This window comes from Saccopteryx leptura, chromosome 4, assembly GCF_036850995.1.
Source record: "Saccopteryx leptura isolate mSacLep1 chromosome 4, mSacLep1_pri_phased_curated, whole genome shotgun sequence".
NCBI classification, from domain to species: domain Eukaryota; kingdom Metazoa; phylum Chordata; class Mammalia; order Chiroptera; family Emballonuridae; genus Saccopteryx; species Saccopteryx leptura.
This window is the reverse complement of record NC_089506.1, coordinates 152,347,608-152,364,974: the sequence shown is the minus strand read 5'-3', so window position 1 is coordinate 152,364,974 and position 17,367 is coordinate 152,347,608. Positions and strand designations below refer to the sequence as shown.

The following is a 17,367-nucleotide window of genomic DNA, read 5'->3' as shown; positions in this document are numbered from 1 at the left end:
CAGACATGCTATTATCTGAAGCCTTGACCTATTTGTCAGCCATATGACTGTGTGGGTAGAGCACTCATACAAACAGTCCTGATAGTTTATTTCAATTTCACTGGTAGGAGGGTGAGTAAATGAAACTATGCTGTAAGCAGTTATTATTCTGAAAACCATCTTTGACCTCTGAAATAACATTTAAGTGACTCTTTTCCTTTTACTAATTTAAGAATTCCAAATGAGAAACAGGAACCCTCATCCACTGTTGGTGGGAATGTAAAGTAGTACAACCATTATGGAAGAAAGTATGGTGGTTCCTCAAAAAACTGAAAATAGAATTACCTTATGACCCAGCAATCCCTCTACTGGGTATATACCCCCAAAACTCAGAAACATTGATACGTAAAGACACATGCAGCCCCATGTTCATTGCAGCATTGTTCACAGTGGCCAGGACATGGAAACAACCAAAAAGCCCGTCAATAGATGACTGGATAAAGAAGATGTGGCACATATACACTATGGAATACTACTCAGCCATAAGAAATGATGACATCGGATCATTTACAGCAAAATGGTGGGATCTTGATAACATTATACGAAGTGAAATAAGTAAATCAGAAAAAACCAGGAACTGCATTATTCCATATGTAGGTGGGACATAAAATTGAAACTAAGAGACATTGATAAGAGCGTGGTGGTTACGGGGGGAGGGGGGAGAGGGAGAGGGGAAGGGGGTGGGGGAGGGGCACAAAGAAAACTAGATAGAAGGTGATGGAGGACAATCTGACTTTGGGTGATGGGTATGCAACATAAGTGAACGACAAGATAACCTGGAGTTGTTATCTTTGAATATATGTATCCTGATTTATTGATGTCGCCCCATTAAAAATAAAATTATTTAAAAAAAAAAAAGAATTCCAAATGAGAAACAACTTAGGAAAATAAAGGATATTTAAAATTTTTTAAACACTGAAAAACAGGACATATTCTATAACTTGAAGATATATACAAAATACTAATAATGAACAGGTGATCTGACTCTCGGTTAAACAGAATATCAGTGTTTATCAAATAATAAGCTATAGGTAGAGCAACATAACTTTTTATTTCATTCATTTGTTCCCCCAAAATTTAATTGTGCGCCTGTAACGCACTAGCACTACTGGCCGTGGGAATACAGCAAGGGAAAAGACAGGGTCCTTGCCCTTCAAAAATGATCACACTGAAGAATCAAGTTCAGGCTATATTTTAACCATTTCAGAAAGAATGATGATAACAGGGAGGACAAGGGGTTCAACTTCAGATTCTTTTTATTGGATTGATTGAGGAAACCGAGGAAGAATTTCAAGTAGGATAACATGAATAGTTGTATTTTACTTTATAAAATAGCCTTATTTTATAAAAAGGAGAAGGATTTTAAAGAGAAATTTGTAAAACTGCATGAAATAAATACAGTGCAATGAACTTAAAAAAAAAGTTATGTATTATATTATAATTATTCTGGTTAAGCCATTTTATAACAACAATATTTTACATTGATTAAATACTTACTTTGTACCAGGAACTGTTAAATACTTTGTATTATTTCACTCAATTCTTTTATATAATCTTATTAACTCATTTAAAAATGACAGTAATTCAAAGAGGTAGGTATTATTAACCCCAGGTACAGGTAAGAACACGGACACTTAGAGCGGTTAAGTAACTTCTCCCGATGGTAGGCAAGGCAGCTGGCACTTAACTGTTTTGACGATTCATAGCTTGTGCCCCTCCCACCACACTCTTCCCTCCCCCCTTTCTGCTTTGTTAGCCAGGCAGAGCAGGGGAAGAGCGCTCCGCTCAGGACTAGCTTATCAATCATCGGAGGTAGTAAAAAGCATGTTCAAGGATTTAAATAAAGACCAAGCACATACTGAAGGAGTAAGAGAGCGGTACTAAATAAACCTGGAGGCACTCGGGGGCAGAGGCGGATTTAACGGGGGCGCACCGGGCGAGCACCCTGGGCCCCGACTTCTGAGGGCCCCGTAAAACCCCAACTTGACACTTTTTTCTAATGACACCAAGTTTGATTTCATGTGTGCAATTTTAACATTAATAGTACAGAATATTTTTTATTAGCCCTGGCCGGTTGGCTCAGTGGTAGAGCGTCAGCCTGGTGTGCAGAAGTCCCGGGTTCAATTCCTGGCCAGGGCACACAGGAGAAGTGCCCATCTGCTTCTCCACCCCTCCCCCTCTCCTTCCTCTCTGTCTCTCTCTTCCCCTCCCGCAGCCAAGGCTCCATTGGAGCAAAGATGGCCTGGGCGCTGGGGATGGCTCCTTGGCCTCTGCCCCAGGCGCTAGAGTGGCTCTGGTCGTGGCAGAGCATCGCCCCCTGGTGGGCAGAGCGTCGCCCCCTGGTGGGCGTGCCGGGTGGATCCCGGTCGGGCGCATGCGGGAGTCTGTCTGACTGTCTCTCCCCGTTTCCAGCTTCAGAAAAATACAAAAAAAAAAAAAAAAATAGTACATAATATTTTTTATTTATTTAAAAATATGGTTAACCTGTATTTTTATTTTCCCTGTCTCTCTCTTTTTTTAAGGGGCCCAATATTTTCTTCTGTGCCCGGGGCCTCAACCAAACTTACCCCACCTCTGCACAGGGGCCAGGTGTTGTAGGGTCTTACAAACAATGTTGTGGATTTGGGATTTTAGTCTACCTGGTGAGATAGAAACCAGTGAAAGATTTTAAGCAGGTAAATCATTTGATCAAATGGATATATTTTAAATGATCACTCTGGCTGCCTATAGAAAACAAGTCAGAAGAAAGGAAGTGAGGAGGCCATTTCAATAATTTAGGCAAGAGATGGCAGTACTTGGCAGAGAGGATGAGAAGTAAACAATTTGGAGAAATATTTTATAAGTAGAGCTGACATTATCCGGTGATGGATTAGAAGATGGGTGGGGAAGTCAGGATTACTTCTGGGCTTCTAGTTTTGATATCTTTTAGATTTTGGAAGATGGAAAAGGAAAGAAATATAACAATAACCAGAAAAGCAAGATAAATACAGTAAATCCTCACTTAGTATCATCAACTGTTTCTGTGACTTTAGTGAAATGACAAAACCAATTTTACCACTGGCCGATTGATACCAGAAAACAGTATTTTCTAGGGCATCTCATCAACATTACAATGAAGTGAGGCCCTGAACAAAAGGGCGCTGGGAAACCAGCCCCACTCACATTCTTCGATTATTTTAGTCTCTGTTATCCAAAGCTCAATGCGTTAGTTTCCTCAGGCGGCTGTAAGAAATGAGGACAAACTGGGTGGATGAAAACAACAGAAATGGATTCCCTCAGTTCTGGAGGCCAGACATCTGACACCAGGCTGCTGGCAGGACCGCACTCCCTCCAAGCAGCAATTCTCAACCTTTCTATCCCATAGCACACATAATCTGATTACGAAAAATATATTCTTCTATGTTAGCCAGAGGTAGTAAAAATATATTATTTCCTGTATAATATATATTTATATGTATATTTTACTGTATATTTATAGTATAAATATATATTTTGCTGATCTGACAAAAAATAGGTATAATTTTGACTCATTCACACTGGCTGGTTATTGTTGTGTTGGCTGTTATTTTTTTATTTGACAACCTAAGGGAAAAGAGGTCAGTCCTCCTGACTTAAATTGTCACGTATGACATGCTATAAAAATTCTTGCAGCACACCAGTTGAAAATTGCTGCTCTAACGGCTCTAGGGAAGAACTTTTCCTTGCTTCTTCTTCTTCTTTTTTTTTTTTTTTTAGAAAGAGAGTCACAGAGAGAAATAGAGAGACAGGAGAGATGAGAAGCATCAATCATCAGTTTTTTTTATTGCGACACCTTAGTTGTTCATTGATTGATTGCTTTCTCATATGTGCCTTGACCGTGTGCCTTCAGCAGACTGAGTAAAGCTTTGCTCAAGCTGGTGACCTTGGGTCCAAGCTGGTGAGTGTTGGTCAAACCAGATGAGCCCGCGCTCAAGCTGGTGACCTCGGGGTCTCGAACCTGGGTCCTCCGCATCCCAGTCTGATGCTCTATCCACTAAGCCAAAGCCTGGTTAGGCTCCTTGCTTCTTCTTAGCCTTTGGTAACTCCTGGCAATCTTTAGCATTCTTGGGCTCGTAGCTGTGACCATTTCCATCTATGTCTCTGTCTCCACACTGCCTCTCTGTGTGTCTGTGTCCGTTTCTCTTCCAATGAGCACTAGTCCTTGGATTTAAAATTCACTCTAAATCAACGATGATTTCACCTCTAATTAAATCTGCAAATAGGATCTATTTTTTTAAAGATTTTATTTATTCATTTTAGAGGAGAGAGAGAAGGGGAGAGGAGCAGGAAGCATCAACTCCTATATGTGCTTTGAGCAGGCAAGCCCAGGGTTTTGAACCAGCAACCTCAGCGTTCCAGGTCAATGCTTTATCCACTGTACCACCAGAGGTCAGGCAGGATCAATTTCAAAATAAGGTCACATTCTAAAGTTCCAGGTGGATATGAACTTTTGGGTAACAGTATCTCACAACACTCACCCTTACTTTTATTGAATTATTTCTCTGGTTCTTACTTACTATAATCATTAGCATTATCCTCATCACTACTATAATTACCCTATAATTACCATAGCCCTCAATTAGCACCTGGCGGGCAAGAGGTATTGCTCTAGGTCTTAGTATATACATTTGTGCCAGGAGTCACAGTGTTGGGAGACCCCAAAATCACACCTAAGTTCTCTAGGAGGACTCACAGGAGTCCTATTTTTTTTTTTTAAGATTTTATTTATTCATTTTGGAGAGAAGAGAGAGAGAGAGAGGAGGAGAGGAGCAGGAAGCATCAACTCCCATATGTGCCTTGACCAGGCAAGCCCAGGGTTTCGAATCCGTGACTTCAGCATTCCAGGTCGATGCTTTATCCACTGCGCCACCACAGGTCAACAAATAGTTTTATTCGTGGCATTGATTTATTACCGAAAAAGGACACAAAGCAAAGTCAACAAAGGGAAGATATGCTTAGGGTGATTTCACAGGAAACCAGGCACAAACTGCCCAGAGAACACACTTACCTCACCCACCACCTAACTGTGACAATATGTGTGAAGTGTGGTCTAGAAAGCTCATTAGAAACTCAATACCTATGTTGTTACTGGGGGCTGATGTGGACACCTTCTGCCTAGAATATACCAAAACTCCAGACTCCCAGAGTGAAAGCAGGTGTTCAGCATCAACTACATTGTACAAACACTCTAGGTACTCAGGAAGTCATTTTATCAGTTAAGGAATATAGGGAACACTCTTGAAATTCAAGTTCCCAGATGTCAGCCAACTTTGAAAGCAGACCTTTCCAAGGATAGACATCTCAGACCTATAGTGCTAGCTCTTTTCTGCACATATTATTTCATTTTATCCTTACAACAAACAAAGTTCCTTAGCTTAGATAATGTTCCCAAGATTACTACAGGTTAGTAGTAAATAGAGAAACTAGAATTCAAAAGTAGGCAATCTGATTCTAGATCTCATTATTATCCACCATGCTTGACGGCTTGGTTTTTGAGGATTTAGTAAAAAAAAAAAAAAAAAGGTTGCAATAGACTCACATTAGAATGAACTGACAAAGGCAAGTAGCAAGAAGACTAACCTTTAAACAGATTGTAAATAATACAGTAGCCACTTTATAACAAACTCACTAAAAATAAATTGTGGGCTAAATTTTATAATCACTCTAATAGACCTTTAATATTTAAGAAAAACAAAATTATCAGCATATTAGCAAGTTTAATATTTTAAGAAGATTAAAGAAAGGTGAAGTGCCAAATTAACACAATTAAGGGATTAATAGATTTAATTTTACCTTTGTAGAGGAAAAAAAAGTAAAAAAGAGTACATTTATGTAAACAGCAGAGAGAAGCCTACTAGGAACTATTTTTGTTTTATTTTTTACCTAATGGAATGATGTCCTGCAGTGTAGTCCAACTTTCCAAACTTCTGTGTTCGGTAGCCGTGCTTCTCCATGATGTCCATCCAGGTTGTATAATTTGGATCGAGGCCCTTAAAGTTGTTCCAAGATTCCGTTAAGTGAGTGAAGAGGCCACTCCACATTGCTGGGGAAAAAGAAGTTGGGATTAGTGTAAAGCTTACCAGTTTGGGTTAACTATTAAGACAAATACTCCAAGAGAGAATAGAGTCGACTAGTTTAGAGCTCACGCTCTGGAATAAGGCACACCTGCATAAGGTGCTTTCCCCAACATCCCTAACTACCTCGATTATCCAGGGGAAAACTCTGCAAGGAGTGCCTGTTTCCATTTTACAGGCGAGTCTCTAAGGCTTATAGGTTGTTTACAGTAAAAACAGCTGTGATTAAATATAATATAAAGCCTATCTGACTTTAGGGTCTTTTTTCAATCATAAAAATAATCCCTAAGTAGTTAATGGTTAATTTTCTCATTTTCTACAACTATTTCTTCAATAAGTCCCTCTTCAAATATTAACATACATAAAGGGAGAGATAGATAGCAATAGTAGGGGACTTCAATACCCCACTGTCAACAACAGATAAAAATCAATAAGAAAACACTAGACTTAAGCTGCCTGTTATACCAGAAAGACTTAACAGACATTTAAAGAATATCCCATCCAAAAGAAACAGAATATATAATATATTCTTCTCAAGCACACATGGAACTTTTCAGAATAGATCCTATGTTGGGCTACAGAACAGATCTTGGTAAATTTAAGAAGACTGAAATCATATCAAGCAATTTTCTTACTACAATGAAGAAAACGGGAATATTCACATACCAGTATATGTGGAAATTAAGCAGCATGCTACTGAACAACCAATGAGTCAGAGAAGAAATCAAGAGAGAAGTCAAAATATATCTTGGGAAAATGGAAATACAACATTCTAAAACTAATGGGATGCAGAAAAAGCAGTTCCAAGAAGAAAGGTCATAGTGATGAATACCTATATTAAGAAAAAAGAGCCTGACCAGGTGGTGGCACAGTAGATAGAGCATCGGCTTGTTATGCAGAGGACTCAGGTTCGAAACCCTGAGGTTGCTGGCTTGAGCATGAGCTAATCCGCTTGAGTGCGGGATCATTGGATTGAGCGTGGAATCATAGACATGACCCTATGGTCGCTGGCTTGAGCCCAAGGTCGCTGGCTTGAGCAACGGGTCACTCACTCTGCTGTAGCCCCCCCCCCCCCATGAACAAGCAATCAACAAACTACTAAGGTGCTGCAACGAAGAATTGATGCTTCTCATCTCTCTCCCTTCCTGTCTATCCCTATCTGTCCCTCTCTCTGTCTCTCTCACTGTCTCTGTCACAAAAAAAAGAAAAAAAAGAAAGAGCTCAAATAAACAAGCTAATTGAACATCTCAAGGAACTAGAAAAAGAAAAACAATCTATGCTCAAAGTTAGAGAAAGGAACTAACAAAGATCAGAGCTGAGTGCTATTTAGGTACCTAAGCAAACAATCACGTATTAGAATGCGGAAAACAACTCTGTCAGAAAATGGCCATTTTTCCATTTCTCAGTTATTCATGGCTTAATGTCACATTTTTCCATTACCATGCCTATTTGTTAAATTACTATAATAAAAGTGATTAGGATTGGGATATAAATGAATTGAGCCTAAAGAAAGATAGAGTGTATAATCTGAAATAACACAGAAAACTTCAGATAAACCTGATGTACAACAGTTCTGATTATTGTGTGGAATACTCTTAAATCCCCTCCCAACGCCCTCATACTGAAAAATTTCTTTGGAAATAAAACTCTTCCAGGAAATACAAATATTTCCTCATTTTCTTGGTGAAAGATTCTTAGTCACCAATCATAAGAAAGTAAAACAGTAACACATGAACTAAACACCATTTTAAATGATAAAAATTACTACTCTGAAAAAGTAAATTAGAAAGTCTAATAACCCCCATACTCAACACTAAAATCCATATCACTTAAAAATTGTTTTTATTAGATGCCAAATATGACTTACTATACTACTTTTGGGGATAACATTTCAAATTGTAAAGTTATTTTCAATGTGTGCCCTCTTTCTTCCATTACTGCTAAGCACGTTCATACCTGCACGTGATGGGCAACAGATTGGAGAGTTTGTGTAGGCATTCATAAAGGAAGTGCCATGTGCTTTCATAAAGTTGATAAAAGGAAGTGTCACTACCTGACTTCCTGGATAAAATGTTAGCCTTCCATCCTGGAATACAGAAATTTAATTAGCACTGATTGCATCACACACACATGCAAAAAGAAAATTATTTCCTTTAATTTTAACCATAAAATATACAAGCATCAAAAGACTGCAGTATGATCCTAAAATACTCAAAGGATAAAAACAAGTATAGACATGATATCAGCATCTGGGAGAATTCAACGTAGTGTTACACTTATATGCATTCAAACATAGTAAATAAATTGAAGGACTTTCTGGATCATTCTGTTAGACGATGATGGACTGATTGAACCAACATTTATTATTTACTATGTGCCAGGCACTGTGTAAGGTCTGGAGATACAATCTGGAGATAAAACAGAGTCCTTGGTGCCTTTGAAGTTTATTCTGGTGGCAGAGCAAAAAGTAGACTGATGTGCTTTGCAAAAAGCCTGAGGTATAGAGTGGACGGTGAAGGCTTCTAATGACAAGGAGCCAGCCGTTCAAATGATTTACGGGGCATGTAAAGTTAGAGACACCTGCAAGACGTAAATGGAGGTATCAATTAGGCAGCAAATAAATGCGCCTGAAAGTTAGGAGAGATGTTTGGGTTGGAGATATGTAGTTTGGAATTGAATTGGGAACTGAACTTTCCTTGGTAAAGAGCAAAAACAGAAAAAAAAATATTCTAGTCCTGGAGTTATAACTATGATATGTTTTCAATGTAATTATAAATCAGTGAAAGTACAGTTTAAAATGAGCCAATTTAAAATATGGAATATAGATAAATCCACGAGATGTATGAGATTTCCAAATGGATGTAGAATAGGATGGGATGTTGCGTCCAGGCAGGAGTCTGGATCTGAGAAAGGTAACTTGGGAGTCTAGTATAGTATTCACCGTATATGAGACTGAATGAAACCTTTCAAGAAGAGAGTGAAAGTGGGAAAGGAAGAAACCCAGTGGGAAACCTGAGGAGTCCCAAGTTAAGAGGAGAAGGCAGCATGAGAAACTGAGAAAGAATGGCCAGTGAGGAAGATACAGAACACTGCGTCCCAGGAAAGCCCAACCTGAGGAGTCCCAAGTAAGAGGAGAAGGCAGCATGAGAAACTGAGAAAGAATGGCCAGTGAGGAAGATACAGAACACTGCGTCCCAGGAAAGCCCAGAGAAGACAGGATGTCAAGAAAGAGGTAATGTCAGCTGTGTTGAGAGGGTACCCCAAAAAGGGCCAGAAAATGCACACTGGAATTGGCAGTAGGGAATCAGTCGGTGCTGTTGACAAGAGCACTCTCAACAGAGCGGTAGGGATGGACAACTAGACTAGAAAGGGGAAAAGAGCATGGGAGGTGAGGAGGTGAGGCAGCTATCCTAAGAAGTTGTTTTGCAAAGGGAAACAGAAAAATGGGATAGTTGTTAGAGACTGGAGTGTCAGCTCGAGGAGAACGTAGAATTCAGATCAGGTTCTTTTAAAGGTGGGAAGAATCAGAGCATACTTGTATGTGGAAATAACCACTTATAGCAGAAGCAAAGACGCTCTCAGAGTGCATTTTATTCACTAAAGTATTGTTTTATATGTATTATAGGCGTATCTATGTGGTCTTCTTGTGTTTATACGTGGCCTCAAGATAAAATGCACTTAGTTTGCATCGGGGTAAAACATGTTTGAGTCTCAGATTCTGCTCCCCAGACCTGCAGCACCGGAAAGGCTGCGGAGGTAGCGGATCTGAACCCGTGCGCCCCGCCCCCTGTCGCCTCTCCGTACTTACAAAGGAGTCGCTCACAACTAGCACCACGTTAGGCGCATCGGGCCAAGCCTGAACGGTTCCCTGCCTCTCCCCAGTGGTCTCGGGAGCTGGTGCTGCCAGCGCCGAGGCTGCGACCACCGACACGCACAGCAGCAGCATCGCAGGGACCAGTTGACCGCCGGCCTCTGGGTCCTGGGCCCGCCTTCCTCCACCAGGGAAGAGGTGGGCAGGGATCTCAGAGGTCGCGGTTTGCTTTCTTCCTAGTACTTTCTCCGAAGAACTACAACTCCCATCAGGGTCAGCGTGAGCACATGCGCAAAGGTGGACTCCCCCCTAGTAAACTTATGTTAAGACCTTTTAATCGAATGCCGAAAAAACAAGGCGGTAGCCACTCCCAGTCACGTGAGCGTTGCTTGGGAAATGCGCAGGCGCCCGATTTGACGTGTTTGTAGAAGCTTCTGTCCCAGGTGGGTCCGGGTGGCTGTCGCTTTTGCAGAAGTTGGAGTTGGTAGGCGGTTGAAATTTTGGACGTGAAAATGGGGAGAGTGAAAGGGTCAGGGCCAAGGGTGCTGGTTTTGCGCCGAACGAGCGTGGCTGAGTAGTAGGCGAGACCGAGGACTGAGCGGTGATGAGGTGGCGGCGCCCTGCCGCTCGAGGAGGAGGGGTGGTGCTCGCTGGGGCCTCTGCGGGCGGCCCGGTGCGCTGCGGAGACGGCGGGGCCCTGTACACAGCCCCCCGAGGAAACTTGCCGCTGCCCCCGCTTATTGCCGCCTCTGCCGGTGCGGTTAGAATGGACTGGACTCGGGTGTGTCAGGAGCGGAGCCGCAAGTACAGCTTAAGGTTCTAGGTAGGGAAAGCTTAGGTACTTCTTGCCTTTAAGGTGCAAAGGAGAGACACGAACAGAAAGAAATGCTGGGCTGTGTGACGTACTAGATTAATGGACGTAGGTTCAGAACCCATTGTTTTTCTGCAGAGAAATCACTGGTCCATCTTGACTGTTGGACTCCTTTGGAGAAATCTGGAAGAAGCATATTTCTGTCCCAGCGCCAAATTCCTGACTTAATTATCATAGTTTCAGCTATAAATTTGCATATCATATTAGTTCTTTTAATATTTTGGCAGTTTCAGTACTCATTTGACATAAAATCAACTCAATAGTAATATCTGATCTTTTGCAGGAAATAATTGTAGTGTGGGACAGACCTTATTTAATACACACATAACACTTATTCCATCCTGGAGATTAGACTAACATTATTAAGCACTTACTGTGCAACAAATAATTTTACATGGAATATTTTCTGCACTTTCATCATTTTGCGAATGGGAAAACAGAGGCGTGGAGAGGTTAAATGACTTGCCCAAGGTTACCCAGGGAGCCAGTCTGAATAGGACTTGAATTTGAGTACTTTGTGCCCTACCTCACTGTATACTCTGTCTCCAGTTAATTACAAAATTTTAGGACATCTACTGACCTTGCTCTGTTAGTGAAGCAGAAATATTAACCGAGCAGCATGCCTGACATCTGTGGTGAATACAGATATATAAACAGTAGTCCTTGTCCTAAGGAATGTATACTGTAGGGAAACAAAGGTGAAATAATAGGCCAACGTGGAAGGTAATACAGATAGGCTTTTTCATGAACAGGGTATGTTCAGAGTTAATTTGGAATGCAGAACACATTTTACCATAGAAACATTGACTGACATTTAGATTCATCAAAAATGTACTTAACTTCATCTGTGGCATAGTACAGATTCTGTGAACTGTATTTACTCTCTGGCCTTGTTTCCACAGGACCTGTATTCTGAATTCCTGGTCAGGATGACAGGACTGCATCTTTTTTAGCTCTGTCTCCACTTGACAGTGTCAGTGGGAGCAGGTGCTGCATTGGGTGGGGCAGGATGAATATTTTAGGTCCCCAGGCACGTAGCACTGGAAGAATCTAAGAAGCTTCTAATCCAACTTCTCATCTGACATTCATTTTGTCCTACAGTGTTTCTGCCAGTAGGTTGTCCAGTCTGTGCTTTTCCATCTCTAGTGATGGGAAACACTCTCCTATAAGCAGCTATTCCACATTTTTACCAGTCTAATTATTAGAAATTCTATTTTGAGCTGAAGTCAGCCTATCTCGACTTTTAACCATTCATCTATCAATTTCTCTTCACTTTACATGAATTATCTCCCCTTTTCATCTACTTCTCACCATTTCCCACACTAGTTCCCACCTCTCCCAACCTTTTCCTGTTTTTTCAACTAATTATTATATAATTGCAGGTGTCTATTATTTTGATCACTCTCTTCTGTACATAGAGCATTTTTGCTAATCATAAGTTTATCAGAAAAGGAACTTTTGAGGTGGCAGTGTGCATCTGTGTACATGTACATGTGTGTATGTATCTGTATTGCAGGGAGGGTAGGGGGCTCCATTATGTGTATGTTTAAGTCATCAGTTAAAGATTTGTTTGTTAGGGATTGCTTGCTTTATTGAAATGCTTAACTCTGTAGTTTGTAAAGGTCTGTAATTGAAAGTCTTCGTCCAGGTTTTGGTTTTTCATATTTTAATGTTCAAAGTTCCAGAAGAACTATGTATATGTATTCTGCCTTAAGAAAAGGTATTAAGTCAGTAGTTAGTGACTATGTGGAATAAATTCAGTATTTTCTTCACCTGCAGTGATTCTGTGAATATTTGTTAAATATCACAATGTACCAGACACTAGGAACTCAAGACAGTAGTTTAAACAGTTTTTGCTCCTAAGGAACTTTTAGGCTTATTGTGGGAAACAAACACATACCCACTCCCCTATAAATTTAATAACAGTATAAAAGGTATCAAAAAGTACAGTTAATTGCCAAACAAACAAAAACTGAAAACCAGAATATCCCAGTTGTACTTAGGAGAATGTTAGTGCTTCAAATGTTAATTACTGTTCATTGAAATAAATGTTTCATAGTAACATAACTGGCAGAGTCCCTGGGTTAAACTGTTTGGGTCTTTACTATAGCACTTCCCAGAGCCTAATGACTTTCAAAGGGTGACATATGTAATGTACAGTATACACAAAATTATTAGGCCATGTATTGACACCTTTGAGCATGTTAATATTTCTTGGTATACACTTTTGGAAATAGTTTGTATAGATAATAAGTGTTAAAAAGTTTTGACTAGTATGAGATTCATCTGGGAAGGCTTTATGCTTGACACTTGAATGTAGACTTGAATTACCACGTGGGATTTGAGTAGACAAGCAGAATTGGACAGGCTGAATGGGAGATGTAAAGAGGTAGAGGTGAAAAGCTCTGGGGATGGTGGAAAAGGTAATGTGAGCTAATGTTGAAAAGATTGTTCCTTTCTCACTTTAGCAAATGGAGAATTACTGCTGTTTGGCAGTGGGGAACTAAAAACTATTTCTGAGTAGGCTTTGGAAGCTGGTACATTATGGTACTTAATAGGTGTTGGATATGTAAGGAACTCCTTACATTGTTGAAATTTTGTACATTACGTCAGACATGTTATCTTTATTTGGGGAATTTTTTGACCTGGGAGACAGGACACATTTATATAGAACAATAAAAAGTGTCTGTTAAATGTCAGTTGAATAGCTCAACCAGTAAATGCTTTAGTGGTTCAGGAGAGACTGGTTCTCTTGCAGGCTTTAGTCTCATATTTGTGTACTGACCAATTTGAAGAGAATACTTCTGTTTAATGATAGCCATCTTTTGAGGAGCATAGGCAAAAAGGTTGCTTCTTGAAAGATCAAGGAAGGAGAGTGGTGGGGATTTTGTATGTAAAGAGAAAGTATATGATAACCACTGTAGGGTAGGAATGGAAAAGAAGTGGTGAAGTTGGTTGAGAGGGTGGCAGTAGCTAAGAACAGAAGTTACATATATTGTGTCCAGGCACTACGTCTATGTACGTATCAGATAAATGATGTGATACTTACTTTACCAATGAGAAAATAGGCCTGGAATTATGAAGTAAGGTGCCCACGGTCTGATGGTACTTGAACCCAGATCCATCTGATTCCTAAGCCCCTCCTCAACCAAGTTAAGTCTTGCTTTGGTGTATGGATATGGCAGAGTGAAGAGGCTGAAAAACTCTGGAGTATTTTTAGGGACAGAGTGACTGAATAATAAATTTAAATCAGGTTGGATGGGAAGAATATGGACTATAGCGGGATGGGGGCTTAAAGAAGTTAGTGATATGGAGAGTCAGATTTTAACATTTATTTTACCTACCGACCCCTTGTTTTAGCTTTTACTTTCCTAAACATTTGTTTGAATCACAAATCTTTGTTTCTTTATAGTAAGATGCTTTTCCGTGGGACTAATATTTAAGTATATTGATAGCATGTTTTAGTCCAGTAAACTCACTTTCTGTTTCGTGTTCATCCCCACCTGCCTCATCTAAATTTTATTCATCTCCTAGTTGTCAAGTACCATGTTTTCTTTTTAAACTTTATTCAGTTTTCTAAAACCACTCCAAAAAAACTCTCCACGAAGCATCCTAGATTAATTTTGCTTGACTCAATCTAGGATGCCGTCAAAAGATACTCAGAATTTGTAGTAATGTAGAATTTGTGCCAATATTTTATATGGCTATTTAGATAGATTTTTAACCTTAAAAAACTTTTCTCTATTTTTATTTAATTACAAACTAATGTAGTCGCATGATGTGGGCAACATCTTAAAATATACTGCTCACAAAAATTAGTGGATATTTTATTACTTCATATTTATTTTGAAATATCCCCTAATTTTTGTGAGCAGTATATTTATAATTCTTTATACGGCTTGGAACAAGGTTCACTTTAATGTAGCTAGGCTGCAAATTGGGTTTGAATAAGTATCCTTGTCCTAGATTCAAAACAAAGTAGTTGAGAAATAGGTGATATTCTCTTGGCTCAGCTTTTTACACTGAAGTTAATATATTTTGTGTTCCTGGAGTGTTTTTTCCGAACGTGATTGTTTATGGAAGTTCTTTTTATCTCTTGAGGCTGTGGGAACATGGTTTAGACTAATTTTTGAAATTTGGAGATTAAGATTAGTGTCTTTCGGGGAAAGATGAAAAATTATACATAAGGTTTCTCACGTTCTAAGTTATAAATTAGTTTTTCGTTGCGACACCTTAGTTGTTCATTGATTGCTTTCTCATATGTGCCTTGACCGCAGGCCTTCAGCAGACCAAGTAACCCCTTGCTCGAGCCAGTGATCTTGGGCTCAGGCTGGTGAGCTTTGCTCAAACCAGATGAGCCCGCGCTCAAGCTGGCAATGCTGGCAACCTTGGGTCTCAAACCTGGGTCTTCCACATCCCAGTCCGATGCTCTATCCACTGCGCCACCGCCTGGTCAGGCGAGCTTAAATTTTATGTATTAAAAAAAGTTCAGTAGGTTTGGGGTTATATATGTCACCTTTTATGTGCCTGACTGTCTCATTTTACTTAATTTAGATGGATAACGGTTAAGGAACAATCTGAAGTTCAATTCAAAGGAAGATAGAGAGTGATAGTAGGTAAAAGGTAAGTGTTTAGAAGGCTAAATAATAGGTGATTGGAATCTACTTTTATTCAATAATTGATCTTACCAAATTCTTTCAAAATAAAGGTTATTATAAAATGCATTTAGACTTTTGTTATTAGATTTAAAGGTATCATTTTTTGCTTTTCTGTAATTGTCATTATTATTACTATTATTTACAATTGTAGCTATTATTATTGTTTTATGGAATCTTTGTATCTGTACAAATGAATATAGCTTAAGGTGCCCTAGCTTTAGATGGGTTCTGTAGTATACTGTATATTATTCCATCTACCTATATTTGTTAGTTTTGAGGTATATGTCTTTTTATTATGATTGTCCCTTTCTAACTTTTTTTTAAGTGCAGTTGCTACTTTTTATGATTGATATGTTGAATTAAAATCTTTTAAGTTGGTAGTAGAAAACTTATTGGGTGAAAACGTGCAAAATGAATGCTCTTATTTTAAAAAGTCAGTTAAGATTGAGGAGAAAAATAAGAGGAAAGGTATAATTTGCAGGGCTGAGGAAGATTAGACACTTGCAAGAGAGCTAGATTTTTCTTTAAGGTATTGGAAATACTTGGAATGGAGGAAAATATTCCCAAAAGAGAAGTATGGGGTCTCCTGGAATAATTTTGGGTTGTAGAGTTTTACTCTGAAAGGAGGTGAATTTGATGGTGTCTAGTAGATGGTTAGTACTCAGTGAAGTTTTGTTTAGAAAATGAGTGAATGAGTCTCCCTTCTTCACTCTACCTCCTAAGGAGAAGATCTTTTCAGGGCTCGGAATTGGCAGATATTTTTCTTTTTAAAAATTAATATAAGGCCTTGGCCAGTTAATATAAGTGTTGGCCTGGCATGTGGAAGTCCTGGGTTCGATTCCTGGCCAGGGCACACAGGAGAAGCACCCATCTGCTTCTCTACCCTTCTCCCTCTCTTTTCTCTCTCTCTCTCTCTTCCCCTCCCACAGCCAAGGCTCCATTGGAGCAAAGTTGGGCCAGACGCTGAGGATGGCTCCATGGCCTCCATCTAAGGCACTAGAATCGCTCTGGTTGCAATGGAGCAATGCCCCAGATGGGCAGAGCATCGCCCCCTAGTGGGCATGCTGGATAGATCCTGGTTGGTTGCATGCGGGAGTCTTTCTCCCTGCTTCTCACTTCAGAAAAATACAAAAAAAAAATCACTATATATTACAGAATTGTATACCTGAAACCCAAATATTTTTATTAATGCCACTAATAATTCAATAAGAAAAAAAATTACTTAGCCCCCTTAATCACATATATGTATAAATTCCTGAAACATATATATATATATCTGATATTACACACACACATATGCCATATATATACATACACACACATGCACACACACACACACACACACATACACATATATATTTATTTATTTTGGGTGAAGAGAGGGCCTCAGTGCTAGTGTATTATGCTAAATGTCAAATTGAAGAAAGAATACGAAGGGAAGACCAGAGGATTGCATCAAAGCAAGAGTAATTGTAATTGTAATTACATATGGAGACATGTAGGGATATGGAAGGGTATAGGAACATTAAAATTGGTTACCAAGAGAAGAATGGAGTTTGTCGATAGCGGTCTTCAAAAATAACTTACTTAGAAGCATTAAATAGCTCTGTTTGCTGCTATATTTAAGTCTAAACTTGTCTGTCTGACTTTGAAGGTCTTATGTAATCTGGTCCTCTACTTTACCTACCCAGCTTATTTTTTTTCTATTCTTCATCAAGGTCCTTCTGTTTCATTTTCTCATGTTTCCTATACAGTTCATTTCTATCACATTCATTCTATGTCTCTGACTTTGCTAATGCAGTTGCCTCTGATTAATTTCCTCCTTCCCTCCATTTTATTTTTTTTATTTATTTTTTTTATTTTTACAGAGACAGAGCGAGAGTCAGACAGAGGGAT

The 17,367-nt window shown here is 39.4% G+C and overlaps 2 protein-coding genes across 4 annotated transcripts in view; one reads left to right on the top strand and one right to left on the bottom strand.

The window, feature by feature from the left end:
- Positions 1-10,174, bottom strand: part of ARSK (arylsulfatase family member K) — a 46,351-nt gene extending 36,177 nt beyond the window's left edge. The window contains exons 1-3 of one of the 2 annotated variants that reach the window (XM_066381868.1): positions 9,940-10,174; positions 8,088-8,217; positions 5,941-6,100 (exon numbers count right to left, since the gene is read on the bottom strand). In XM_066381868.1, coding sequence (XP_066237965.1) covers positions 5,941-6,100; positions 8,088-8,217; positions 9,940-10,077 — 428 coding nt within the window. In that variant the 5' untranslated portion in view covers positions 10,078-10,174. The remainder of the gene's footprint in view (positions 1-5,940; positions 6,101-8,087; positions 8,218-9,939) is intronic. The other variant, XM_066381869.1, reaches the window with a different exon arrangement.
- Positions 10,175-10,341: 167 nt separating this feature from the next.
- The window catches only part of SKIC3 (SKI3 subunit of superkiller complex), a 99,124-nt gene continuing 92,098 nt past the window's right edge, over positions 10,342-17,367 (top strand). Inside the window, exons 1-2 of one of the 2 annotated variants that reach the window (XM_066381857.1) lie at positions 10,342-10,385; positions 15,368-15,436. The gene's annotated coding sequence lies outside the window, so the exon portion shown is untranslated. Of the gene's footprint in view, positions 10,386-15,367; positions 15,441-17,367 lie in introns of both variants that reach the window. The other variant, XM_066381856.1, reaches the window with a different exon arrangement.